This window comes from Anopheles maculipalpis, chromosome 2RL, assembly GCF_943734695.1.
Source record: "Anopheles maculipalpis chromosome 2RL, idAnoMacuDA_375_x, whole genome shotgun sequence".
Taxonomy (NCBI): Eukaryota; Metazoa; Arthropoda; class Insecta; order Diptera; family Culicidae; genus Anopheles; species Anopheles maculipalpis.
Window position 1 is genome coordinate 57,011,886 of NC_064871.1, and position 26,547 is coordinate 57,038,432.

The 26,547-nt window shown below is 38.1% G+C and overlaps 2 protein-coding genes and 1 pseudogene across 4 annotated transcripts in view; 1 reads left to right on the plus strand and 2 right to left on the minus strand.

The window, feature by feature from the left end:
* LOC126557161 (serine/threonine-protein kinase fused) overlaps positions 1-26,547 on the minus strand; it is a 420,093-nt gene that overhangs the window by 42,400 nt on the left and 351,146 nt on the right. The window lies entirely within an intron of this gene.
* Positions 1,855-9,732, minus strand: LOC126567298 (uncharacterized). The gene is made up of 3 exons (XM_050223529.1): positions 9,264-9,732; positions 4,437-4,839; positions 1,855-1,884 (listed from the first exon to the last, which is right to left on the minus strand). Exons 1-3 carry the CDS (start codon positions 9,287-9,289, stop codon positions 1,855-1,857), a joined length of 459 nt encoding a protein of 152 aa, XP_050079486.1. The 5' UTR covers positions 9,290-9,732.
* Positions 23,897-25,310, plus strand: LOC126567299 (uncharacterized; annotated as a pseudogene).

Below are 26,547 nucleotides of genomic sequence, written 5' to 3' on the forward strand. Positions count from 1 at the left end.
AACTAACATTGAAAAAAAACACATAGAACACATAAAAAACAAAGCAAATAGTAGACTAAACGTACTGAAAATACTATGCGCCAGGAAAAACAAACTCTACCCACACAAAGCCCTAACAATATATAGAGCAACCATCAGAAACATACTGGAATCAGGGTGCTCTTTCACAAAGAATAGTAATAAAAATAACCAAAACAGCTTAATAACTACAATACACCAAGCAATTAGGAAAGCGACAGGATGCACTAAAACTACACCAATAAATACTCTACACGCCATTGCCGCAGGAATCCCATTCCAAATAAGAAATGAATTTACAACCAACAAAGAACTGATAGAAAACATTCTCTAAACTTATAAGGCTACAACTCCTAAAACACTAAAGAACGAATTACAAAAAAAGAAAGAAAACATACCAAGAAAATTTATTTGAAAAAAACATCCAAATATACACGAACTTATACTTAGCCACAAACAACAATATTCAGGAAAAAATCACAATAGACACGTCACTCACAAACGAAATAGGAAAAAAGACTAACAAAGACAAGGAAACAATGAAACAAATAACATTGAAAAAACTAAATCAAAACAATCAAAATAGACCTAATATCTATACGGACGGAAGCATATGCAACGAAACAGCAGGAATAGGAATATACATAAAAACAAAAAACATTCACGCATATTATGACTACAAAATAAAAAACTACGCATCCATAACCTCGACAGAAATAATTGCTATACACGAAGCGCTTAAGAAGGCAAACGAAATGAATTTATCTCAACCTATAATATATACAGACAGCCTTACAGCATGTAAGATAATACAAAATGCACAAGATGAAATACTAATAGAAGAAATAAAACACAATATAATAAAAATAGGAGTAAAACTAAATGCAGAGATAATCTGGTTTCCATCTCACACAGGGATAAGAGGTAATGAAATAGCAGATGAGCTTGCCAAAAAAGACACAATAACGGAGAACATCATTAAAAACAAATTCAGATACACTGACGTCATAAAAATATATCAAAAAGAAATGGAGAAACAGACACAAGAATGGTATAAAAACACAACAACAAGCAAAAGGAAAAATTTCACTGATTTTCCAAAAGATTTTCAATTTCAGTTATGGTACAAACACACAATATTAACAGCCAAGGTAGTAAAAATAGCAAATAAAATTATAACGGGGCATGATCTATCGGAATAATGGCTACACAAAATGAAAATAATTCAGGAAGGTAACTGTGATACGTGCAACACACCAAACACCGGTTGGCATAAAATTTTTGTATGTCCAAAGTTTAACTGACACAAAGACATTACCAAAGAAAACCTCATAAAAAACTGGTAATTCACATCCGGAAAGATGATCAAACTAATAATAGACCATTTAGAGAAAAACAAAATAGAAATATAAAAAGCATAGAACAACAAAGAGAACATCGAATAGAGAAAACAACAGACACCGATCACCAAAAAAAAAATAATAATAATAATACATACAAGCCAAAACCAAACAATAACCAGTCAGCACAGGACATTATGAACTATATATATATATATATATATATATATATATATATATATATATATATATATATATATATATATATATATATATATATATATATATATATATATATATATATATTAAAAACTCAAACACACATCCATAAATAGTATTTATTACATCATAGCCATAAAAATTCAGTTTTAACTATTGTTCTTAATTTATTTTATTTATTTGAAATTAGAACTAGGAAATAAGATAGGTAAAAATAGGATAAGATTAGAAAAAAGAAAAGAAGAAAACCACACAAAACAATAGGCACACAGATATCCTATCCCTTCCACGAGAAGAGAAGAGGATACTAAAAAGAAAAAAAAAAGGAAAAAAGGGAATACCCAAGAAACAAAATGCGAGGTTTTGATTTGCAAATTAATACCAAAGAGGTTTTTTAGGCTACATCAGGAGACCTATTGGTACAAAATCATTTTACAAACAGACACAAACTCTTAGAAACGAACCTCTAGTACACATTTGCGAACAAATAACGTACAAAGAGAAAATACAAGAGTTTCTAACCACACACAGGAAATAATATATGCAAACACAAAAAACAATAGGAATAATAAAAAAAAAACAAAGTAAAAATACGTACACAAAAAAAGTAGATACGTTAAAAAAAAATAAAAACAACATACACATACAAATAAATAAATTTACACATACACATATAAATACACAAACCGAAAGGCAATAACTCTCCTTACCATGAACTTAGACACGACAAGACACACAAAAGACATAGAAATGAAGACAGAGACATAAACAAACATAAAAAGAAACAAAAACAGAAACAGAAAAGCAAGAGAAATGGACACAAAGTCTTCTCTTTCTACCATGCAGTACGCCTCTGATTATGAGTTTTTGACATCATAGGAGGCTACAACCTGCAACCAAGAAGAAGAAGAAGAAGAAGAAGAAGAAGCGTCCAAAGTTGCATAAACATTCCTTGATAGCAGTGAACAATCTGGTTTAGTTTGTGTTCTTTTTAACAAAAAACGTAAAAATGAAACGTAACTCTTCGCATTTTCATAAATTACGTGTTACGGGTCAACTGTACAAAATGTCGGCTCGAAGGAAAGCTTTGGAAAAGTCTATGGAACAACAATCCGAGAATGCTGATCCTGATTCTACGGTTGATTGTTTACTTTTCGGTAAGTAATTACAGGAACGAAAGAAACGAGTGAATTCGTAGCTCTTTGCTGTGTTAAGGATTACACTTTCATGCCATCCATTTCAGACAACCATACAGAAGACACAGAAAACACCCAAACAATCGATGATGTACCGATTATTGAAACACCGGATGGTTGTACCGGCAATACGTATGAAGAATCGTATCTCGACGAAGATAATGATTGGATGAGTCAAGATAATTATGATTAAAATGATGATCATGCCGATGAGGATGGTGAAGAGATAATATCTTCCGGCGGAGTGTCTCAGTTTCGGAACATGTAATTAAAAAAGCTTTGCAATATTGGGCGCTCATCAACTACCAATCGCGATTATTGGTAAACATAATGCTCGAAATCTTTCAGGAGCTCACCATCTACAAACATTTACCGAAAGATGCCCGAACAGTATTGCAGACTTCACGAACACCTTTCAACATCAGTGCAATTGAAGGTGGCAGATATTTCTACAATGGAGTAAAACATTGCTTGATAAATCGCCTTGAGTGAGTTTTGTTTGTCATAAACGGTTGCACGGCTTTTTCATAAAACATGCATCCATTTTTCTTTACAGGCATGTGAATGTTCCAGAAAGCATTAGTAATAATGTATCTATCGATGGATTCCTCCTTCTTCATTTTGGCCAATATTAATCAACGTTCATGAGATACCGATTCTTTCGCCTATGATAGTGGCAATGTTCCACGGCATAACGAAACCTCCTCAGCTACAGAAGTTTCTTGGACCGTTTGTTAAGGAGATGAATGATGTTATCGAAAACGGTATCCAAATCAACAACAAAGTAGTTCATGTGGCTTTGCGCGAGTTAGCGAAACTATCACTTCGGATTGTAGAGAAGTTAAGAGAAACGAAAGCTTCCTTCTTCTAAGGCGGTTAGGCTGAGAGTGCCGTCCTTTTGCTTTATTCCGATTTAAATATAGGTTTCGTGTTCAAAAGGGATCGGGTGATGAAAGGAAGGATTTAGAGAAAGGACGTAGATAACGGTGATCGTCCGGATGACGATCTTGTGTTGGTTTAGGGCTGATACCGTTGAAGGGATCCTGAATCAGGTACGGACGCTCGATATGTTGGTTTAGGGCTGATACCGTTGTAGGGATGCAGAATCAGGTTCGGACGCTCTATCGACTGGATGACGATGCTGTGTTGGTTTGGGACTGATACCGATCGACCGGATGACGATGCTGTGTTGGTTTGGGACTGATACCGTTGAACAGTTTTGATAACTGTATTTATGATTCTGCGCTGTTCCGATAACTTGCCCCTCCTTAAATCTGAGGCTCCGTACGAAGGCATTCCTTCATAGTTGGCGGTCTATAGATTGTCGATGTTTGTGATGCTGGTTGTGTATTGATGTTGATATCTGTTCTTTTCTTACGTATTTTTGACACAATGTATCCACCGACGGCGATCAATACTATAAACGGAGTGTTTATCAGGCTTGATATCGACCACGTTTTCCATGTGATGCTGTGGGATTCCAAATGGATTTGATTCATCTCCGTTCTTAATTCTTTATGTAGTTCGTGTAGATGCTCAAGACTCAATTTAACGATTTTGTCCTGTTGCATCACTTCTATGCCATAGAGAGGAAGATTGATCGGTGACCCCGGAAAACTAATCGTGTTGCTTGAAATAGTTTTGTTATTGAAGAAAATATTACAATCTTCATATGTGACGATGAATGAGCCAGTAAGGTTTCTCTTTTGTATGCCACACGTAGTATCAGATGTGAACCAAACGGATGAACTTCTTGTGTTGGTGGATTCGATACAAAATCGCTAGATGCTGGTTGTCCCTTCATAATTGCCGGTATGCACGACGAGTTGTCTTCTTGTAGATCTTCCGTATTATAAAAGTCCTTATCCAGTGATGCGACAGTAAACATTTGCGATTTATGGGAAAGGTAATAGGGATGAGGAACGTGGATCTGTTTTCCTATGTTATTTATGCCATAGACTTGGATTTTGTTCAGTATGTTTTCGCTTAATCTAGGACAACTTATTATAAACAATAATTCATTGTTATTCGTCGCTATATTTTGTGCCTCGGCATGGCATAGGAATCTGTGGAATACGATTATTCATATATAACTTTTAAATCATTCTTATGAATCCTTTTTCCCTGTTTGGTGGTTATTGTCGTTCTGTTGACTCGTTGGATGTCAACTTTTTTTGTAAGGTTTTGCTAGTTTAACTCTACGCTTCGTTTTCATAAACACCTTTGATTTGGTTGTTATAACCCGTTCTTTTTTATTCTTGTTGTAAGAGCAAATGTCTTTTTCTTGTTTCTTCTTTATGTTATCCCTAACTTTTTGCATAATCGTCATCGTATGTTCGGAAGATGTTATAATCTCAAGCGGCGTGTATTTAGTACTTGAATGAATAGAATTATTATACTTGTGCACTGCGATATTCATTAATTCGATAGGATTGTAGAAAGGATGATCTGACTGTGTTATGCGACAAATTTCTATAAGGGTAGAATGAAATCTCTCTACAACACCATTCATCTCACTCCTGCCTGTTGCTGTGATATAAGGCTGAATATTAAAAGTGTTGAAGAATTCCCTTACATTTCCTGAGTTGAATGATTTTTCTCCATCCATAACGATAACTTCAGGAGGTTTGTGTTTCAATATTATTTCTTTTAGAGCTGGGAGTATGTCCACAACTCTAGAATCAATTTTGACTACTTGAGCATATTTTGAAAATTTTTCAATACTGGTTAAAAAATAAAGTTTATTCATAAACAGAATGTCTACGTGCATTATTTCGAAGGGTGCACTTGGCAATGGTGTTTTTGTCAAAGGAGATTTAATGGGGTTTCTATCATACTTGCATTCGTTGCATGTTCTGCAATTTCGAATAAAATTTTTGATTTGTTGAGCCATTTTTGGAAAATAATATTTTTGTAAAATCTTAAGCTTGTTTTCTTCGCAACCTCTGTGTGCTCTGTTATGTTCCTTGCATATAATGTCTACTTGATCATTGTAATTTTCTATATCCTTTAATATTTTTTGTGTATATCGAATGTTTAGTAAATTCTGTCTCCCAAAGTTTTTCTTGTATACTTCTTGAATTTTTCCCATTAAAGCTTCACTAGTGAACAAACCATTTAGCTTCGAGGGGTCAAAATATTTTTTCAAAACGTGCAATAGAGTTGAATCACTCGTGTTTGAAATTGTGATGTCAAATTTTTTAAAGTTGGTAAATGGTTCACTTGTGGCAACATGATCGATTCCTTCGTTTAAAATGATTTGCTGCCGAAAAGCGTTTAAAGGTGCTTCAGTAGAAGGAATATAAAAATTATCACTATCGTTCGCAGAATGTTGCGTGGCCGTCATTGAGTATACTATTCGACTCAGTGCATCTGCTACTACATTGGTTTTACCTGGTTTATAGATAATTTCGTAATCGTGCTCTTCCAAGTATGCTTTCCATCGTTTTAATTTTGCATTAGTGTTCCTTTGTGAAAGGGTAAATGTAAGAGGTTGATGGTCGGTCAATATTTTGAATTTTGTACCATATAGATAATTTCTAAATGTCTTTAAGGCCCATATAATAGCAAGCATCTCTTTTTCTGGAACAGAGTATGACTCTTCCGTTTTAGAGAGCGTTCGGTAACTAAAATGAATAGGTTTATCTTTTCCCAGTTCACCTTGTGAAAGGACCGCACCAATTGCGAAATCTGAGGCGTCCGTTGTAAGTATAAACGGCATGCTGTAATCTGGATAAATTAGAATGTCTGACGAGGATAATATGTTTTTAAATTTTTCGAAACATTTTATTTGTTCCGTGGAGAGTGTTATTTTGCTATTTGAAGTCGTATTTTTCTCACCTCGTAGGCTATTAGTTAAAGGTTTCGCTATTTTCGCATAGTCCTTAATAAATCTTCTATAATAACCTGTCAATCCCAAAAACGATCTCAATTGTTTGATTGTTTTGGGTAAGGGAAATAATCTTATGGCTTCAATCTTTTTTACATTTGGTTTCAATCCTTCACTTGAAATAATATGTCCTAAAAACTCAATCTCCTTGTGAAGGAATTCGGATTTGTCTAGTTGAACCTTCAGATTGGAAGCATTCAATGTAGAAAGAACTTTATCTAGATTATCCAAATGTTCTTGAATTGTTCTACCGAATACAATTACATCATCCATATAGATGTAACAGATTTTGCCTATGTGTTCGCGAAGTATATCATCTATGGCTCTTTGAAAAATGGCTGGTGCATTTTTTAGACCAAATGGTATTCTTGTAAATTCATATTTACCGTTATTAATAGAGAATGCAGTTTTTTCAATATCCTGTGCATTCATCTGAATTTGATGAAATCCTGATGCAAGATCAAGATTTGAAAAGTATTGTTGGCCTCGTAGTTGATCAAGGACATACGAGATTTCTGGCATTGGATACCTAACGCTTATTGTCTTTTCGTTTAATTTTCGGTAATCTATTACCATCCTAAACTTTTTTTCACCAGAAGCATCTGCTTTCTTTGGAACGATCCAGACGGGGGATGTCCAAGCGGATCTGGATGGCCTAATTATTCCATTCTCTAGAAGTTTCTTAATTTGTGAATTAACTTCTTCTGTATATGCAGCTGGGTATGGATAGACCCGTTGATGCACCGGTGTTTCATCAATTGTATTTATACGGCATTCAACTTTTGTTGCACACGATAACTTTATATTAGGTTCGTAAAAAACTTGTTCATTTTTATACAATACACGAGCTAATTTTTCTTGTTCTGAGAGATCTAAATGATCTAGTCTAAAATCAATCACATTATTTTCTTTTTGTTTCGCATACTTCATAAAAGGTATTACAAAAGGTGTTCCCACATCAGTTGCTATAATCAAACGATTTTCTTCGAAACACAACTTTGTTTTAAGTGTTTTGAGTATGGTTGTACCTATAATGCCACAAAAAAATGGATGGAAATCGTGTATGAAGAATTGAAATTTAAGCATAGATTTAGGTTCAAAGAAAGCAATGTCGATTGCTGATTTAATATTGAATTCACCGTTAGCGCTTGTAATTTTAAGGGCTTGGATTTCGTATGGTTTGCTTCTTTTGTAAGATGAAGCCAATTTATACGAAATCAAGTTAATATTCGATCCTGAATCGATTAAAAATGGGTATTCTCCCGTAACTGTTCGCAAGATGATGTATGGAAGGAAAGGTTTCACCATCCTGCGGTCCATTCTAAAAAATTGCTTTCTACTTCAGTATGTTGATTTTTTTCACTTCTGCAAAATGTATCTGCGTTCCTAGTTATATCTATTTCATTGAGATGCGGTGATCCTGAAACATACTCCAATGGGGTATCAATTGAATATATCTGACCATTGCGAGGATAGGGTTTTTTATAGCTTTGCCGATTGCTATAGTTCAAGGAGTTCGATCGTATTGAAGGATCAACTTCCATAGGTACGGGGTAATTATTACGCTGTTGTGTTGAAGGAATCCGTTGATGATTTATGGGCTGACTGGTATATCCTTCAGGGTACATGTTCCTTCGTTGAGGAAAATTCCTATACTGAGAAAAATCTCTTGGTGGGAGAGGTGGTCTTTGCTGATTTGTATTAAAAATAGGGCGAGGTGGTGGTGGTGGCACGTAAAGCTCTCGTGGTTTTGGTATGTTATTTACCCTTGTGTCTGATTTAAATGGAGCAGACCTCATATTCATATTGCAATATTCAAGGCAATAGTTATATGCAGCATTTAAGTTACTTGGATGATGATTTTTCAACAAAAAGCAAAGAGGGTTTTCAAGGCCTCTAATAAAACAATCGAGTGCTTTTTCTCTAAAATATGCTATATGTACTTCTGAATTTATAGCATATTTATGATCAGTCTGAATTTGCGTTACTATTGCAGTTAGTAGATCATTCACTCGACTAAAATAACTGCTTAGGGATTCTGAAGATTTCTTACTGATCCCTGTGAGTTCATGATCAAGAGTTTTTAGTTCCCTCTTATCTTTGTAATAAAGCAGCAATGTTGATTTGATACTAGACCAATCGCCTGTTATGCAGCTAGTATTAAGCACATCTGCCACTTCTCCTTTAATTTTCCTACGAATTGTTCCCTCAATTACATGATACTCAATCGATTCTCTGGGAAGACGGGCGTACATTCTAAGTACGTTTTCTACTTCTAATATCCATCTCATAAGGCTACTAGCGTTTCCTTCGAAATTTGGAATATCGCGAACATAATCGGGAACTTTTCCGATTTGCAAAAACTCCTCATGGCTCATATAATTTTCAATAGGGGGATTCATTCTGATTTTATCACACAGTGCGTTTCTTTTTTTCTTCCTATTCGAACAACCTTTTTGCATAAGTTCCTAACGTTTGTCTAACTTTCACTTTCACTTGTTTCACTTGTTACTCAACGACACTTTTTTTTGTTGTAAATTATGCACTTTATAACCTTATAAGTTAGAATTATAAATAGAAATATAATATATTTTGACTCACGCCAGTATCGCTATCACGAAGATCATGTTCCAGGTTCTGATTTCGGCTGCTCGATGCTTCGGGTGGTCCTTTTGGGCTCTGCCTACTACGGGTCCTAGGCTTCTTCGGAGAGAGATGTCTTCGAGTGCAGATCGAAAGTGGTCCTTCGTCGTTTGTGCAGGGTTGGTATTTTAAATCACCTCACTTTGACTTCAGGTCCCTATTCGGGCGCCAGTTAGCGAAACTATCACTTCGGATTGAAGAGAAGTTAAGAGAAACGAAAGCTTCCTTCTTCTAAGGCGGTTAGGCTGAGAGTGCCGTCCTTTTGCTTTATTCCGATTTAAATATAGGTTTCGTGTTCAAAAGGGATCGGGTGATGAAAGGAAGGATTTAGAGAAAGGACGTAGATAACGGTGATCGTCCGGATGACGATCTTGTGTTGGTTTAGGGCTGATACCGTTGAAGGGATCCTGAATCAGGTACGGACGCTCGATATGTTGGTTTAGGGCTGATACCGTTGTAGGGATGCAGAATCAGGTTCGGACGCTCTATCGACTGGATGACGATGCTGTGTTGGTTTGGGACTGATACCGATCGACCGGATGACGATGCTGTGTTGGTTTGGGACTGATACCGTTGAACAGTTTTGATAACTGTATTTATGATTCTGCGCTGTTCCGATAACTTGCCCCTCCTTAAATCTGAGGCTCCGTACGAAGGCATTCCTTCATAGTTGGCGGTCTATAGATTGTCGATGTTTGTGATGCTGGTTGTGTATTGATGTTGATATCTGTTCTTTTCTTACGTATTTTTGACACAATGTATCCACCGACGGCGATCAATACTATAAACGGAGTGTTTATCAGGCTTGATATCGACCACGTTTTCCATGTGATGCTGTGGGATTCCAAATGGATTTGATTCATCTCCGTTCTTAATTCTTTATGTAGTTCGTGTAGATGCTCAAGACTCAATTTAACGATTTTGTCCTGTTGCATCACTTCTATGCCATAGAGAGGAAGATTGATCGGTGACCCCGGAAAACTAATCGTGTTGCTTGAAATAGTTTTGTTATTGAAGAAAATATTACAATCTTCATATGTGACGATGAATGAGCCAGTAAGGTTTCTCTTTTGTATGCCACACGTAGTATCAAATGTGAACCAAACGGATGAACTTCTTGTGTTGGTGGATTCGATACAAAATCGCTAGATGCTGGTTGTCCCTTCATAATTGCCGGTATGCACGACGAGTTGTCTTCTTGTAGATCTTCCGTATTATAAAAGTCCTTATCCAGTGATGCGACAGTAAACATTTGCGATTTATGGGAAAGGTAATAGGGATGAGGAACGTGGATCTGTTTTCCTATGTTATTTATGCCATAGACTTGGATTTTGTTCAGTATGTTTTCGCTTAATCTAGGACAACTTATTATAAACAATAATTCATTGTTATTCGTCGCTATATTTTGTGCCTCGGCATGGCATAGGAATCTGTGGAATACGATTATTCATATATAACTTTTAAATCATTCTTATGAATCCTTTTTCCCTGTTTGGTGGTTATTGTCGTTCTGTTGACTCGTTGGATGTCAACTTTTTTTGTAAGGTTTTGCTAGTTTAACTCTACGCTTCGTTTTCATAAACACCTTTGATTTGGTTGTTATAACCCGTTCTTTTTTATTCTTGTTGTAAGAGCAAATGTCTTTTTCTTGTTTCTTCTTTATGTTATCCCTAACTTTTTGCATAATCGTCATCGTATGTTCGGAAGATGTTATAATCTCAAGCGGCGTGTATTTAGTACTTGAATGAATAGAATTATTATACTTGTGCACTGCGATATTCATTAATTCGATAGGATTGTAGAAAGGATGATCTGACTGTGTTATGCGACAAATTTCTATAAGGGTAGAATGAAATCTCTCTACAACACCATTCATCTCACTCCTGCCTGTTGCTGTGATATAAGGCTGAATATTAAAAGTGTTGAAGAATTCCCTTACATTTCCTGAGTTGAATGATTTTTCTCCATCCATAACGATAACTTCAGGAGGTTTGTGTTTCAATATTATTTCTTTTAGAGCTGGGAGTATGTCCACAACTCTAGAATCAATTTTGACTACTTGAGCATATTTTGAAAATTTTTCAATACTGGTTAAAAAATAAAGTTTATTCATAAACAGAATGTCTACGTGCATTATTTCGAAGGGTGCACTTGGCAATGGTGTTTTTGTCAAAGGAGATTTAATGGGGTTTCTATCATACTTGCATTCGTTGCATGTTCTGCAATTTCGAATAAAATTTTTGATTTGTTGAGCCATTTTTGGAAAATAATATTTTTGTAAAATCTTAAGCTTGTTTTCTTCGCAACCTCTGTGTGCTCTGTTATGTTCCTTGCATATAATGTCTACTTGATCATTGTAATTTTCTATATCCTTTAATATTTTTTGTGTATATCGAATGTTTAGTAAATTCTGTCTCCCAAAGTTTTTCTTGTATACTTCTTGAATTTTTCCCATTAAAGCTTCACTAGTGAACAAACCATTTAGCTTCGAGGGGTCAAAATATTTTTTCAAAACGTGCAATAGAGTTGAATCACTCGTGTTTGAAATTGTGATGTCAAATTTTTTAAAGTTGGTAAATGGTTCACTTGTGGCAACATGATCGATTCCTTCGTTTAAAATGATTTGCTGCCGAAAAGCGTTTAAAGGTGCTTCAGTAGAAGGAATATAAAAATTATCACTATCGTTCGCAGAATGTTGCGTGGCCGTCATTGAGTATACTATTCGACTCAGTGCATCTGCTACTACATTGGTTTTACCTGGTTTATAGATAATTTCGTAATCGTGCTCTTCCAAGTATGCTTTCCATCGTTTTAATTTTGCATTAGTGTTCCTTTGTGAAAGGGTAAATGTAAGAGGTTGATGGTCGGTCAATATTTTGAATTTTGTACCATATAGATAATTTCTAAATGTCTTTAAGGCCCATATAATAGCAAGCATCTCTTTTTCTGGAACAGAGTATGACTCTTCCGTTTTAGAGAGCGTTCGGTAACTAAAATGAATAGGTTTATCTTTTCCCAGTTCACCTTGTGAAAGGACCGCACCAATTGCGAAATCTGAGGCGTCCGTTGTAAGTATAAACGGCATGCTGTAATCTGGATAAATTAGAATGTCTGACGAGGATAATATGTTTTTAAATTTTTCGAAACATTTTATTTGTTCCGTGGAGAGTGTTATTTTGCTATTTGAAGTCGTATTTTTCTCACCTCGTAGGCTATTAGTTAAAGGTTTCGCTATTTTCGCATAGTCCTTAATAAATCTTCTATAATAACCTGTCAATCCCAAAAACGATCTCAATTGTTTGATTGTTTTGGGTAAGGGAAATAATCTTATGGCTTCAATCTTTTTTACATTTGGTTTCAATCCTTCACTTGAAATAATATGTCCTAAAAACTCAATCTCCTTGTGAAGGAATTCGGATTTGTCTAGTTGAACCTTCAGATTGGAAGCATTCAATGTAGAAAGAACTTTATCTAGATTATCCAAATGTTCTTGAATTGTTCTACCGAATACAATTACATCATCCATATAGATGTAACAGATTTTGCCTATGTGTTCGCGAAGTATATCATCTATGGCTCTTTGAAAAATGGCTGGTGCATTTTTTAGACCAAATGGTATTCTTGTAAATTCATATTTACCGTTATTAATAGAGAATGCAGTTTTTTCAATATCCTGTGCATTCATCTGAATTTGATGAAATCCTGATGCAAGATCAAGATTTGAAAAGTATTGTTGGCCTCGTAGTTGATCAAGGACATACGAGATTTCTGGCATTGGATACCTAACGCTTATTGTCTTTTCGTTTAATTTTCGGTAATCTATTACCATCCTAAACTTTTTTTCACCAGAAGCATCTGCTTTCTTTGGAACGATCCAGACGGGGGATGTCCAAGCGGATCTGGATGGCCTAATTATTCCATTCTCTAGAAGTTTCTTAATTTGTGAATTAACTTCTTCTGTATATGCAGCTGGGTATGGATAGACCCGTTGATGCACCGGTGTTTCATCAATTGTATTTATACGGCATTCAACTTTTGTTGCACACGATAACTTTATATTAGGTTCGTAAAAAACTTGTTCATTTTTATACAATACACGAGCTAATTTTTCTTGTTCTGAGAGATCTAAATGATCTAGTCTAAAATCAATCACATTATTTTCTTTTTGTTTCGCATACTTCATAAAAGGTATTACAAAAGGTGTTCCCACATCAGTTGCTATAATCAAACGATTTTCTTCGAAACACAACTTTGTTTTAAGTGTTTTGAGTATGGTTGTACCTATAATGCCACAAAAAAATGGATGGAAATCGTGTATGAAGAATTGAAATTTAAGCATAGATTTAGGTTCAAAGAAAGCAATGTCGATTGCTGATTTAATATTGAATTCACCGTTAGCGCTTGTAATTTTAAGGGCTTGGATTTCGTATGGTTTGCTTCTTTTGTAAGATGAAGCCAATTTATACGAAATCAAGTTAATATTCGATCCTGAATCGATTAAAAATGGGTATTCTCCCGTAACTGTTCGCAAGATGATGTATGGAAGGAAAGGTTTCACCATCCTGCGGTCCATTCTAAAAAATTGCTTTCTACTTCAGTATGTTGATTTTTTTCACTTCTGCAAAATGTATCTGCGTTCCTAGTTATATCTATTTCATTGAGATGCGGTGATCCTGAAACATACTCCAATGGGGTATCAATTGAATATATCTGACCATTGCGAGGATAGGGTTTTTTATAGCTTTGCCGATTGCTATAGTTCAAGGAGTTCGATCGTATTGAAGGATCAACTTCCATAGGTACGGGGTAATTATTACGCTGTTGTGTTGAAGGAATCCGTTGATGATTTATGGGCTGACTGGTATATCCTTCAGGGTACATGTTCCTTCGTTGAGGAAAATTCCTATACTGAGAAAAATCTCTTGGTGGGAGAGGTGGTCTTTGCTGATTTGTATTAAAAATAGGGCGAGGTGGTGGTGGTGGCACGTAAAGCTCTCGTGGTTTTGGTATGTTATTTACCCTTGTGTCTGATTTAAATGGAGCAGACCTCATATTCATATTGCAATATTCAAGGCAATAGTTATATGCAGCATTTAAGTTACTTGGATGATGATTTTTCAACAAAAAGCAAAGAGGGTTTTCAAGGCCTCTAATAAAACAATCGAGTGCTTTTTCTCTAAAATATGCTATATGTACTTCTGAATTTATAGCATATTTATGATCAGTCTGAATTTGCGTTACTATTGCAGTTAGTAGATCATTCACTCGACTAAAATAACTGCTTAGGGATTCTGAAGATTTCTTACTGATCCCTGTGAGTTCATGATCAAGAGTTTTTAGTTCCCTCTTATCTTTGTAATAAAGCAGCAATGTTGATTTGATACTAGACCAATCGCCTGTTATGCAGCTAGTATTAAGCACATCTGCCACTTCTCCTTTAATTTTCCTACGAATTGTTCCCTCAATTACATGATACTCAATCGATTCTCTGGGAAGACGGGCGTACATTCTAAGTACGTTTTCTACTTCTAATATCCATCTCATAAGGCTACTAGCGTTTCCTTCGAAATTTGGAATATCGCGAACATAATCGGGAACTTTTCCGATTTGCAAAAACTCCTCATGGCTCATATAATTTTCAATAGGGGGATTCATTCTGATTTTATCACACAGTGCGTTTCTTTTTTTCTTCCTATTCGAACAACCTTTTTGCATAAGTTCCTAACGTTTGTCTAACTTTCACTTTCACTTGTTTCACTTGTTACTCAACGACACTTTTTTTTGTTGTAAATTATGCACTTTATAACCTTATAAGTTAGAATTATAAATAGAAATATAATATATTTTGACTCACGCCAGTATCGCTATCACGAAGATCATGTTCCAGGTTCTGATTTCGGCTGCTCGATGCTTCGGGTGGTCCTTTTGGGCTCTGCCTACTACGGGTCCTAGGCTTCTTCGGAGAGAGATGTCTTCGAGTGCAGATCGAAAGTGGTCCTTCGTCGTTTGTGCAGGGTTGGTATTTTAAATCACCTCACTTTGACTTCAGGTCCCTATTCGGGCGCCAGTTAGCGAAACTATCACTTCGGATTGAAGAGAAGTTAAGAGAAACGAAAGCTTCCTTCTTCTAAGGCGGTTAGGCTGAGAGTGCCGTCCTTTTGCTTTATTCCGATTTAAATATAGGTTTCGTGTTCAAAAGGGATCGGGTGATGAAAGGAAGGATTTAGAGAAAGGACGTAGATAACGGTGATCGTCCGGATGACGATCTTGTGTTGGTTTAGGGCTGATACCGTTGAAGGGATCCTGAATCAGGTACGGACGCTCGATATGTTGGTTTAGGGCTGATACCGTTGTAGGGATGCAGAATCAGGTTCGGACGCTCTATCGACTGGATGACGATGCTGTGTTGGTTTGGGACTGATACCGATCGACCGGATGACGATGCTGTGTTGGTTTGGGACTGATACCGTTGAACAGTTTTGATAACTGTATTTATGATTCTGCGCTGTTCCGACAACTCGCGCATTTATATGCGATGCCCCGGCAGGAGCTTACATCAAAGGTAAGTTCTCTAGTTCCTTTATATAACTGAAGTCATAATTATTGTTGAATCATGTTTTTTGTTTCAGGCGTCATGTATTTCAACGCTAAACATGGATGTTTGATATGCTGCACCGTCGGCGAACACAGCTCTATATCTCGCATCACTTTCTATTGGGACAGCGATGCACCGAAGCGTACCTATCAATTATTTAGAGCCTCGCCGTATCCAGATCATTGTAGAGAATACACTCCTCTTATAGATCTTAAGCAGTTCAATTTTGAATAGAAGATATTGTGGTAGCAGATCGCCTGCATCTCATCGATCTTGGTGTGATGAGGCGATTACTAAAAGCTTGGTTGCATGGAACGTTCGGGGTTGGGGATAAATGGATGTCTGCAAAGTGTAGCCGAATATCAATGACACTGGAAAATATGCAGTTGCCTTCAGAGATACGTCGATGTATGCGTAGCCTTCAACATCTTAAATATTGGAAAGGGACAGAATAGCAATAGAAAGGGACAGCAGTTTCCTTCATCATGCTAGCCTTTAAGAACTCTTAAGGATATCTAGAGCAAGGAAATTTTTGATCATTTTTTGTTACTATTCTGTGCAGTAACAATATTATCGTCTAGAGCATATGAAGAATATTAGGCGTACGCTGGTCAATTATTATACAAGTTTGTTACTCAATTCGAATCGGTGTATGGAATTGACAATGTAACTGCCAACATATACAACTTACTCCATGCCTATAAAAAAGTTTATCAATTTGGCCCTTTATTTTCTATATCGGCGTATACTTTTGAAAATGAAATGCAGCATATAAAAAATTTACAGAAAAGCGGATACACAAGCTTAGAGCAAAAAAAAAAAAAAAAAACCAAAAACGATTATTAAAATTTGAAAACGCTCATATTGTAAAGCTACGCGTGGATCGTAATGCTGAGCCTTTCATAGAAGAAACAGAAAAAAGGTTAAAAAAAAAGTTAAAGTAATATTTCCTGATTATATTTTACGTAGCGGAAATCGAGACGGATGGTTTCTTACCAAAAAATTAGAAGTGGTACAGAAGTGGTATATATAACAGCCAGCAGTTCAGGTACCTCCTTCATAATAAGAGGAAAATCTTTAAAAGAAGCCACAAATTATTTTGACAATGAATTTCCCTCGACTGGTATCAATATTTGTACTGTAAACTTAAGAACACTTGACTTAGAAAAAGAATTCCATCCAAGCAAAATCAAATGTAAATATGTAGCATTGACCCTAGAAGAGCAAGGACAAATGCTGTTTGTTCCTCTTTTGCATACTTTAACAAACGACTGAAATAAATTGTAAATTAAGGTTTCAGCTCCAAAAAAATAAATAAATAAATTGTAAATTATGGTTTTAGTCTGTAAGATAGGTTACAGACAAGACTGAAATGATACATTTGTGTATAATAAACTTGTATGTTACTAATTTTTTTCCCGGTGTTTCACTTAAAGGTCTGAAGTTTTACTGAAAGTATTACAGTATCATTTATTCACGCGATAGGTGTGTTTTAAAATGGCATGATGACTTGCGAAAACCTTTGAAATTTGTTGCTCTCTCCGCTGCATGTCGTAATTTTTGCTTCAAGAAAACTTTTGTTATGATTTCATTATTTTCATTGCCATCATCCGTATTAGCAGCTATGGTGATTAAATTTATAAATCTCAAACAAGGTCTTAATGGTTTTTTATCCCCTTTCGAGTATGCCCGTGTGGATTTTGCAAACAATTCTAAGGTTAATAAATTGTCTAGTGCATCATGCATCCTATTGTCTATTGATATCGTGTGAGATGCCAGCCATTTTAACATAATGTTCTTAAATTCCAGCTCCTCTTTACTTTCTAATGGCTTAAAATCGAAGGATGCTAAATTTGGACTATTGGCACTGTTTTTCAAAATATCACAAGTTGTTCGTAAATGTGTAACTTGTTTAGAAAGATTTGCTACCTCTTTTTTCATTTTTTTCATGTCATCCTTGAGCTCCTCTATTTCTGCTTGGCAATCACATTTTCTTTTAGTACGATTGACCGTTGTGGGAAGGTCATCGGAAACTGGATTAGTTGATGATTGCAGAAGGAGAGGTGAGGCAGATGGAAATAGTCTAATGGTTACGGGTGCAGCAAATTGTTCAATTTGTGGCACATTTATGTGTTGAATGAACGACGATTTCTGAATGAAAGATGATGTAGAAGCAAACGGCCGGAGTGTTACAGGTTCAGCGGATTTTACTTGTTGTCATCCTTTCGGCACACTGATAGTAACATAACGCCGATGGCTTGGCGTAGGATTTTGCAGTAGGCCACAAGATGGAATGTTCGGAACCATCGATACATCCGGCTGAAGGGCAACGGTTGCTGCAGATTTTGCTTGTTGCCATCCTTTCGACACAGTAATCGTAGAACACGGATTGATATTCTCTCTGTTCTGTTGCGTGCTTGGCATGGGGTTATTGTGTTCGTTAACCAACACATCTTTTGTGTTGATTTTAAGCGCGTGTAGAACAGTTGTCCGTTTCATGATGAAAGTTATTTGCAAGATCCTAAAAACGTCGAAATAGTCTGTTATTAATCAATACAGCCGGTGGCGCAATGCGTAGGACTTAGTTACTGTACCCCAAACTGTAGAAGTATATGTGTGAACTAAGAGAATAGGAGCTAAGAGAGCGAAGAGGATTACAACGGTAAAAAGCGTGAGGAGAGAACCGAGGAGACCGTCCCACGAAACCATTATTGAAACCAATAAAGTGAGGATTCTTCAATTGGCGCAGCCGGTATTATTTTTCGACAAAATAAGCAGAGGCGGTGAGTAAATTGGCATGGTTATCGCAAATCCTGAAAACTAGTGAAATTCGGAGATTATTTGAGTTTGCATGGACGGTGGTAGACGATTGTAGTGGCGACGGAATAAATTTGGTTAAGTAAGGGGAAGAGCGCGCACATGTTGAACAAAAGACAAGTCCGGAGATATCCGTAGTGTCGTGGAAAGCACACAGCCGTTTTGGAAATATGGTTATATTAAGGATCTAGCGCCTGTGACGCCGCAAAGTCGTGAAGGGAAAATGGACCTGAGTTAAATAAATTTGCACGCATAGCAAAAAAAAAAAAAAAATGAAAATTTGCCAAATGTGAGACCGGCAATGCCGTAGCACAAAAGATGAGCCCGGTAGCACCCGTAGCGTCATTGGAAAAAAAAGAAAACAAAAAGTATAACTGCAGGAAAAAAAACGAGTCCGGTAGCACCCGAAGCGTCGAAGTCGTAATAACAAGAGGAAATACTAAGACATGCGAGACCGGCTCAACCGTAGCGCGAGACAGACGAGCCAGGTAACATCCTTAGCGTCACACAGAGGATAGAAGAAATACTGCAAAAGTGAGACCGGCAATGCCGTAGTACAAAAGACGAGCCCGGTAACACCCGTAGCGTTGCAGAGAGAAGAGAAAAAGGAATACAGTGGAAAAAGTGAGACCGGTATACCCGCAGCACAAAAGACTAGCCCAGTAGCACCCGTAACCTCGACAAGCGTCGAAATGAAAAGAAACAGAATACGTGAGACTGAGACGGCTCATAGCTTACTTACTATTTTTACGTCACATGACTAAACTGGATTGCGCATGTAAACCGCTCACCAATACAATTATGTTTCAGATGGAACCAGAGAAATTCCCGCTAGAAGCCTTCAACGCCAACGCAAATTGCTCCGACTTGCGTACGGAATGGGAAGAGTGGCTGAGAGCACTACAGTTAATATTAGAGCTTAGAGGGCCAATTTCGCAGCACGAGAAATATGTTTATATGCTGGCTCGAGGGGGAAGAGGCCTCCAGCGTATATACTACAATCTAGGCCAGTCCGAGGACGAAATCACTCCACCCCAAACACAAATACCATTCGCGGCACAAGAAACGCCTGAATTCGACAATGCCATAAAGCGTCTCAACAAATTCTTTGTGGGGAAACGAAACGAGCGAATTGAGTTGGAGGTGTTTAGAAATATTAAACAAGTAGACGAGCCTTTCAACCAATTCATGTTGAAATTGCGAACCCAGGCAAACAAGTGCGATTTCGGAATGCGTGAAGAAACAGAAATCCTTCATCAAATAACTGCAGGCGCCAGGGACATTAAAGTGCGAGATAAAGGAATGGAAAACGTTATGAAATTGGATGAACTCGTAAATTTCGCGCTCAACAGGGAAATTCTTGCAAAGCAAAAAGAATCGACTAGCAACCCAGAAGCAGCAACGGTATCGAACGTCAAGTATGAACGATCTGACATAGAGAAGCGAAAGAGATTAACAAGACCATCAGAATGTGACCGCTGCGGTTCCCGTGAACATACGAAGGAGTCTATTGGCTGCTTTGCACGGAAAGCTCGATGTAATAGCTGTGGGAATATTGGGCATTTTGCGCGAAAATGCAACCAAGCAAGCAACCAGCGCCGTCAGCCTTATTCGCCTTATACGTGGAAGCGCCCAAACTCGATGAACAATGTTTGAGAATTAGAGCAGTCTAAGGAACAGGACATGTACTCCGGAAGAGAAACCCAGTGTCATGATGCTGATCCTGACACTGGTTGTATAATAACCTGTAAAATAGATACGTTTCCGGTAAAGTATTTAATCGACTCAGGAGCGGCTATTAACACGGTGACAGAAATCGTATGGAACTCTCTCCTTGCTTCAGGCGTCAAGATTTTGAAGAGAAGGTTTAGATGCGAGCGGAAAATAACTGCATACGCTACCGAAAAACCGTTGGAGGTCCTCCTTATCTTTGAGGCAAAGATTTCAGTGAATGAATTAAAACCAACTACATATGCTGAGTTCTTTGTAGTTAGAGGGGCGCATGGGTCATTGCTGAGCAAAAGAACCGCCGAAGAACTCAAACTGCTCAAAGTCGGCCTAAGTGTTAATACCTTATTCAGCAGGCGAAACGCTTTTCCTAAATTTCCAGGTTTCCAAGTGAGGCTTAGTGTAGATAAATCCATCACGCCAAAGAAAATATCATACCTACGGGTACCGGCCGCAATGGAAGAAAAGGTTGATGCAAAAATCCAGGAAATGTTAGAGCAGGGAATCATAGAGCCTGCTATTGGACCACCGGAATGGATTTCTCCTATGGTCGTGGCTCCTAAGGGAAAAGACGATATCAGACTATGCATTAACATGAAGTATCCAAACCAAGCAATCCAAAGAGAACACTACCCATTGCCAATGATTGACACGCTGTTGAACAAGTTGAGGGGTGCAAAATATTTTTCGAAGTTGGACATTACGTCGGCCTTTTATCATATTAATTGCACCCTGGTTCTCGCGGGATAACTACCTTTATGACGAGCAGAGGTCTCAAGAGATTCACAAGACTAATGTTCGGCATAAACTGCGCACCTGAAATATTCCAGAGGGTGATGTGCCAAATGCTGAAAGACATAAAAGGAGTTATAGTATATATAGACGACATAATAATCGTCGGTGGAACAGAAGAAGAGATTGATCAAAGGCTTTCGGAAGTATTGTACGTTTTAAAGGAAAATAATGTAACACTTAACAAGGACAAATGCGTGTTCAAGACAAATCATCTCGACATTCTGGGATACAATGTAAGCGCCGACGGTATCAGTCCATCAGACTCAAAAATAGACGCCATCAATAGTTTTAGAATACTAGCAACTAAAGAGGAAGCTCGTAGTTTTTTAGGCTTGATAAATTTCATTGGCCAATTCATCCCCAATTTATCAACCAGATCTGAGCCTTTACGTCAATACATAAGAGGAGAAGTGGAAGCATTCGGCAAAAAGAAAAAAGAGGCATTCATCGACCTCCAAAAAGAGCTATCAAACAACGTCCGCAGGTTAGGCTTCTTCGACCCGAAAGACCCGATAGAATTATACGTTGACGCGTCCCTAGTGGGACTGGGCGCAGTTTTATGTCAAAGAAACACTCTAAATATTCCTCGCGTAATAAGCTTTGCTTCCAAAGTGCTAACAAAAACGGAAAGAGTATACCTGCAAACGCAGCGGGAAGCCTTAGCAGTAGTGTGGGCTGTAGAAAAATTCTACCTATACCTATTTGGCGCCGAATTCACCATATTCTCAGACCATAAAAACCTCGAGTACATATTCGAAGGAAAGCACCAAGACGGAAAAAGAGCGTGTTCTAGAGCCGAAGGATGGGCTCTACGTCTGCAACCGTATAAATTCCAAGTGAAACATATTCCCGGGAAAAAAAATATAGCAGATAGCTTATCTCGTCTATGCTCCCAAAGTCTTAAAACAGAAAACCCGTTTGACGAAGAGTCCGAGCATTACCTGTGCAATATCAGCGACGGCACTTCAGCAATTACCTTAAAAGAAATCCGGGAAGCAACACTCAGCGATGATACGTTGAAAAGCGTAATAAAAGGTATAGAGGAAGATATTTGGCCCCCATCACTCGTTCGTTACCAAGCCTTTGCAAAAGAGTTAGGTGTGATCAATGGCATCGTCGTCAGAAATGACAGGATAGTACTCCCAGTTAGTCTTCGTAACAAGGCTCTAGACATAGCACATCGGGGACACCCAGGTGTCGTGAGCATGCGGCGGAATCTTAGGGAATGTGTTTGGTGGCCTTATATGGACCGCAACGTAAACAAAAGGATTCAAGAATGCGCAGGCTGCACAGCTGTTAGTTCCCAATCGCCAGCTGCACCGATGCTAAGAAAAGAGATGCCGGATCGTGCATGGCAAGACCTAGCTATTGACTTCTTTTCGGCGAAGGAATTCGCAACCCTCCTAGTAGTGGCCGATTATATAGTCGATTTATAAAAGTAATCGAAATGAAAACGACAAATGCTGAGAAAACCATAGAAGCATTAGAAACGGTTTTTACGGAACACACATACCCAGAAACTATCCGAAGTGATAACGGTCCTCCATTTGCCAGTGATGAATTTAAAGCGTACTGTATCAAAAAGAACATTCGTCTCGTGCACACAATACCTTACTGGCCTCAGATGAACGGGCTCGTCGAAAGGGTTAACCGTAACATATTAAGATCGCTCAGAATAGCGAAAGCACAAAACACCGATTGGAAAAAGGAAATCAAAACATATGTGTATACATACAACACGACACCGCACTCAATAACAGGAAAACCTCCGCTAGAACTACTGACTAATAGACCCGTCAAAGACCTTCTTCCTTCCTTAAGAACGGAACCTTATTGGAACCGAGACGAAGCAACCAAAGACGAAGATGCCATCAAAAAACAAAAGGGTAAACTATACGCGGACGACCGGAGACTTTCAAAACCTGCACAAATAGCCATCGGTGACAAAGTCTTAATTAAAAGCTACGACACTGACAGATGCGTCCCCAAGTTCTGCAACAAATTATACAAAGTGCTAAAACACTCCGGAAATGATACAATTGTCGTCAACGAACAAGGTGTTACATTCAGACGACCAGTATCCCACCTAAAGAAAATTAATTATGATACCGACAGCACATATAAGGGACATCCCCAACGAGGCCTACCCCCAAGCAAACATTTTGGAGGATCGCCTTAGCTACTTCGTTAAAAAATGTATATCGCGCTCCCTCGCACGCCCGCGTTAGGGTCTACAGGTATCGTTGTGTTGGTGCACATGCCGAAATTGACCACCCGTTTCGCACGTTTCATTCCTGTCATACCTTAAAGCAGCTAGGTATATAACCATAACCGTACCGCACCTCCCCTTGTGCTTCCATCGATGACCATGTATTTTTTCCTGGCGACTTTTTTTCTTTTTCTTACTACCGGGATCCGAAACCGCGTATCGTGCGCACTGCTTACACTCATTATGCAGCGTGTATTGAGCTTGCTGCGCCTGATGCACCTGCAGCGCCAGCTAACATATGTTTTGGTTTTTCCCGAGCATAATTTTAGGCTATAAACACTGCTTTAAATACTGATGCATTTTGTCAACAGATTTCAAATTCGATTCGTGTTTCTGCAAGTCAAGTTCATTTTTTGAGTGATATTGTAATTTGTGAACATACGTAATATGTCGAACCTTAAACGTGCTCGTCAAACTGGTAGTTTCTATCGCCGTGCAGATAAGTTATTGCGACCAAACTCTGCGGATGAGGATGCTGCAGAAGCAGGACCGAGTGGACAAGGATTGTCGCAAGAGTCCGAAGTTAAAGATTCACCTGTAGAGCTAGAGCACCTGCAAGAGGATGTGGATTTTGAACAACTTGAAGGAGAAGATACGGCGAGCATAAACTACATCGATATCGACGACGATTTTTCCGACGACAGCGATGTGGAAGATGAAACTACCCTAACCGTCCTAACCGTCGAGAAACTTTCCATCGTAGACGGCATCCGTTTCTGGGCATTATCGACTAATGCTACTCATACTTCGATCAACTTGATTCTGCGAGTATTTAAAAGAGCTAACTTCAAAGTGCCTGCAACAGCAAAAACATTATTGAAGACTAAACGTAATGTTTCTTCTGAGATAACCGAGCTCGGCGGAGGACAATTTTGGTACCATGGTGTTAAAAATCACCTTTTGAAATATTTCTGGTAAGTAAAGTGTATGTGCTGTTTCAGAACAACGATTCATTTATTCATTTTATTTCTGCAGCACAAAAAAGCCGCCATCTAAGCAGCTGTCCTTGACTCTGTCGATAGATGGACTTCCTTTGCACAACAATAGCACAATGCAGTTTTGGCCGATAATGTTTTCGATACACGAAATTCCACGAGCACCTGTTATGACTGCTGGCATCTTCTGTGGCTTGTAGAAACCGGAAAACTTAGAAGAGTTTCTGCGCCCTATCGTCGAAGAATCGAATTCCTTATCGGATGGCGTCACAATTCAGGGTGAAAATGTTGCCGTGAAGATTAGGACCATCGTTGCAGACACACCAGCTAGAGCATTCATCAAAGGTAAAACATTAGATAAGATATTACCACTTCCATAATTCCTGATATAGTTCACATTCACTGAATGCACTTTGTTTTATGTTCTTTTTACACTAGGAGTCAGAGGCCATACAGGATATGGAGCGTGTTTGAAATGCACTATTCCCGGTTAATACAATAGCGCATCGCGTACTGTAACTTTCCCTGGTGTTAATTATCCTAAACGTACCGACGAAGGATTTAGAAACGATGAGTATCCAGGGCACCGCAAAATACCGACACCTCTTTTGGATCTGTTGCACTTCAATATGATCGACGACGTGATTGTATCGGACCGATTGCATCTCATCGATCTTGGTGTGGTGAAGCGTCTTTTTCTAGGCTGGCGTGACGGGACCTTGGGCAAGAAACGATGGTCAGCCCAACAACGCATGAAAATTTCAAAAGCTCTGGAAAAGTTGCTTTTACCTTCCGAGATCCATCGAAAAGAGAATAATGAGTTAATGAAGAAATATTTTAACTTAAGAGCATTAGTTTGTGAATAAACAAGTTAAGCTTACCTATGTTTTGCCAAACAATAGACGAAATGCCCTGGCTATATGTTGGCTGGTTAGACATGATGCTGAAAGTAAAATATTTTTTAAAACAGAAATTACATGAATTCTTTGCACCCGCACGCATGTATCGAATTGCCACCCATTACGTTTCATACATTGATGCTATGCTCGCATTCGATGAAAATGTATTGATGCCAATGCATTGAAACAAAAAAAAATTATCAGCGCGCTGGTGACGCGGGACACGCGCGCGCTCTTCGCCTTCGCCTTCTTCCCCCCAACAAGTGTCTCAGACGGAGTAACGCCAGCCGCCGCATATTTATATAGCAATCAAATTGCTAACAAAACCCAATTTTAACACCCGACAGAAGAGAACCATGATAGCTCAATCGTTAGAGGCGTAGACGCAAAACATGGTAACTTAAATAACTTTTCACTACATACGTAACTTATAATCTACTTTCTACTTACCTTTGCAGCAAATATAAAAATTAATCTGGATTCGTACGTTATCACACGGTGCACACACTAAACACATAAAAACACGATGGGCTCAAGCTAAAGAATGTAGACAGGCGACATATATCATAGACCGGCCCGTATGTTAGAAGAGTACATACACGATAATCTACCGATAATCAATCTATCCGAATGAGATGCAAGAAAGCGAATTACATAGCACACATCAAACACCGAGTAAAAGTACATACGACCGATGAAATACTAGGAAATGACAAAGAAATGCGAGTGCCGAGTAAGGAGAAGGTGCAAGGCAAAACAGAAAAAAGGGGATCGCACTATCCCTCTAGCCTAATGCGAACAGCTGTTTTTTGGGGGATCTACCTGATATTTTGGAGGATCGTTTCGGGGATCACACATACACACGCATTATATATAACCCTCGTTTATGTGTTGTCTCGTATGCATCCAAGCGGCACTGTATCATAGGGTTTGTGCTCCCCATGTTTTTACTTGCATGTGTGTTAGTATCCTCCAAAAAAGTCTGACTTTGCTTGGAAAAAGCGGGGATTTTTTGTCGACCGAAATTCCTCCAAAAGTTCCTCCAAAAAACAGCTGTTTGCTTACTTGGGCAAGCGGCACTGTATCATAGGGTTTGTGCTCCCCATGTTTTTACTTGCATGTGTGTTAGTATCCTCCAAAAAAGTCTGACTTTGCTTGGAAAAAGCGGGGATTTTTTGTCGACCGAAATTCCTCCAAAAGTTCC

Coding starts and splice junctions, on each gene's coding strand:
- LOC126567298 (XM_050223529.1), bottom strand. CDS start 9,289: ATGATCTTCGTGATAGCGATACTGGC. Junction 4,840..9,263: donor TTCGTGATAGCGATACTGGC/GTGAGTCAAAAT, acceptor CGTATTCCACAG/ATTCCTATGCCATGCCGAGG. Junction 1,885..4,436: donor CATCGTCACATATGAAGATT/GTAATATTTTCT, acceptor TTTTCTTTTTAG/TATCCTCTTCTCTTCTCGTG.